This window comes from Gekko japonicus, unplaced genomic scaffold, assembly GCF_001447785.1.
Source record: "Gekko japonicus isolate JY-2015 unplaced genomic scaffold, Gekko_japonicus_V1.1 scaffold3062, whole genome shotgun sequence".
NCBI classification, from domain to species: domain Eukaryota; kingdom Metazoa; phylum Chordata; class Lepidosauria; order Squamata; family Gekkonidae; genus Gekko; species Gekko japonicus.
The window spans coordinates 87827-88389 of record NW_015167147.1 but is presented as its reverse complement, the minus strand read 5'-3'; the positions used below and the strand labels follow the sequence as shown (position 1 = coordinate 88389).

General features: G+C 71.0%; 1 protein-coding gene across 1 annotated transcript in view; it reads left to right on the top strand.

The window, feature by feature from the left end:
* Window positions 1-179: 179 nt before the first annotated feature.
* The window catches only part of CCDC43 (coiled-coil domain containing 43), an 11598-nt gene continuing 11214 nt past the window's right edge, over window positions 180-563 (top strand). The window contains exon 1 of the mRNA XM_015413078.1: window positions 180-371. Coding sequence (XP_015268564.1) covers window positions 207-371 — 165 coding nt within the window. The 5' untranslated portion in view covers window positions 180-206. The remainder of the gene's footprint in view (window positions 372-563) is intronic.

The window sequence follows — 563 nt, the reverse complement described above, 5'->3', positions numbered from 1 at the left end:
TGCTGATGTCAATACTGGACCCCCTCCCTCGCGCCCCCCCCCCCTTTAATATTTTAAATCCGGAGACTTTCTTCCCCCGTTGCCATGGTTTCCCCACGGCGCGTGCGCGCCGCCGAGCCGGTCTCTCGCCTCTGCTGCGCCTCGGCGACTGCGCACGCGCGGGGGAGGGACGGCTCCCCGCCCTCCCGGCCTGGAGAGGACCCAAGATGGCGGCGCGCTGCGGATTCGACCCGTGGCTGGAGGGGCGGCTGGAGGCGCTGGGGCTGGACGGGGACGTGTACGGGGGATACGTGCGGGGCCTGCTGCGGGAGGCCGAGAGCGACGCGGAGCGGCTGGAAGGACTGGAGGCGGCGCTAGCGGCCGGGGAGCTGGTGAGGGCGGCGGCAGCGAACGCGGAGGGATTGGTCCCGCCGGGGACCCGTACGCGGCGGGCCCCTCCTCTCCGTCCATCTAACTCCAGCCGGGCTGCACGAGGAGGCGCAGCAGCAGCAGCAGCACTTTCCGGGTCTCCCTCCCGCAGAGACCGGTGCCTAACCCCCCCCCCCCCCTCCATTCTTCATAAT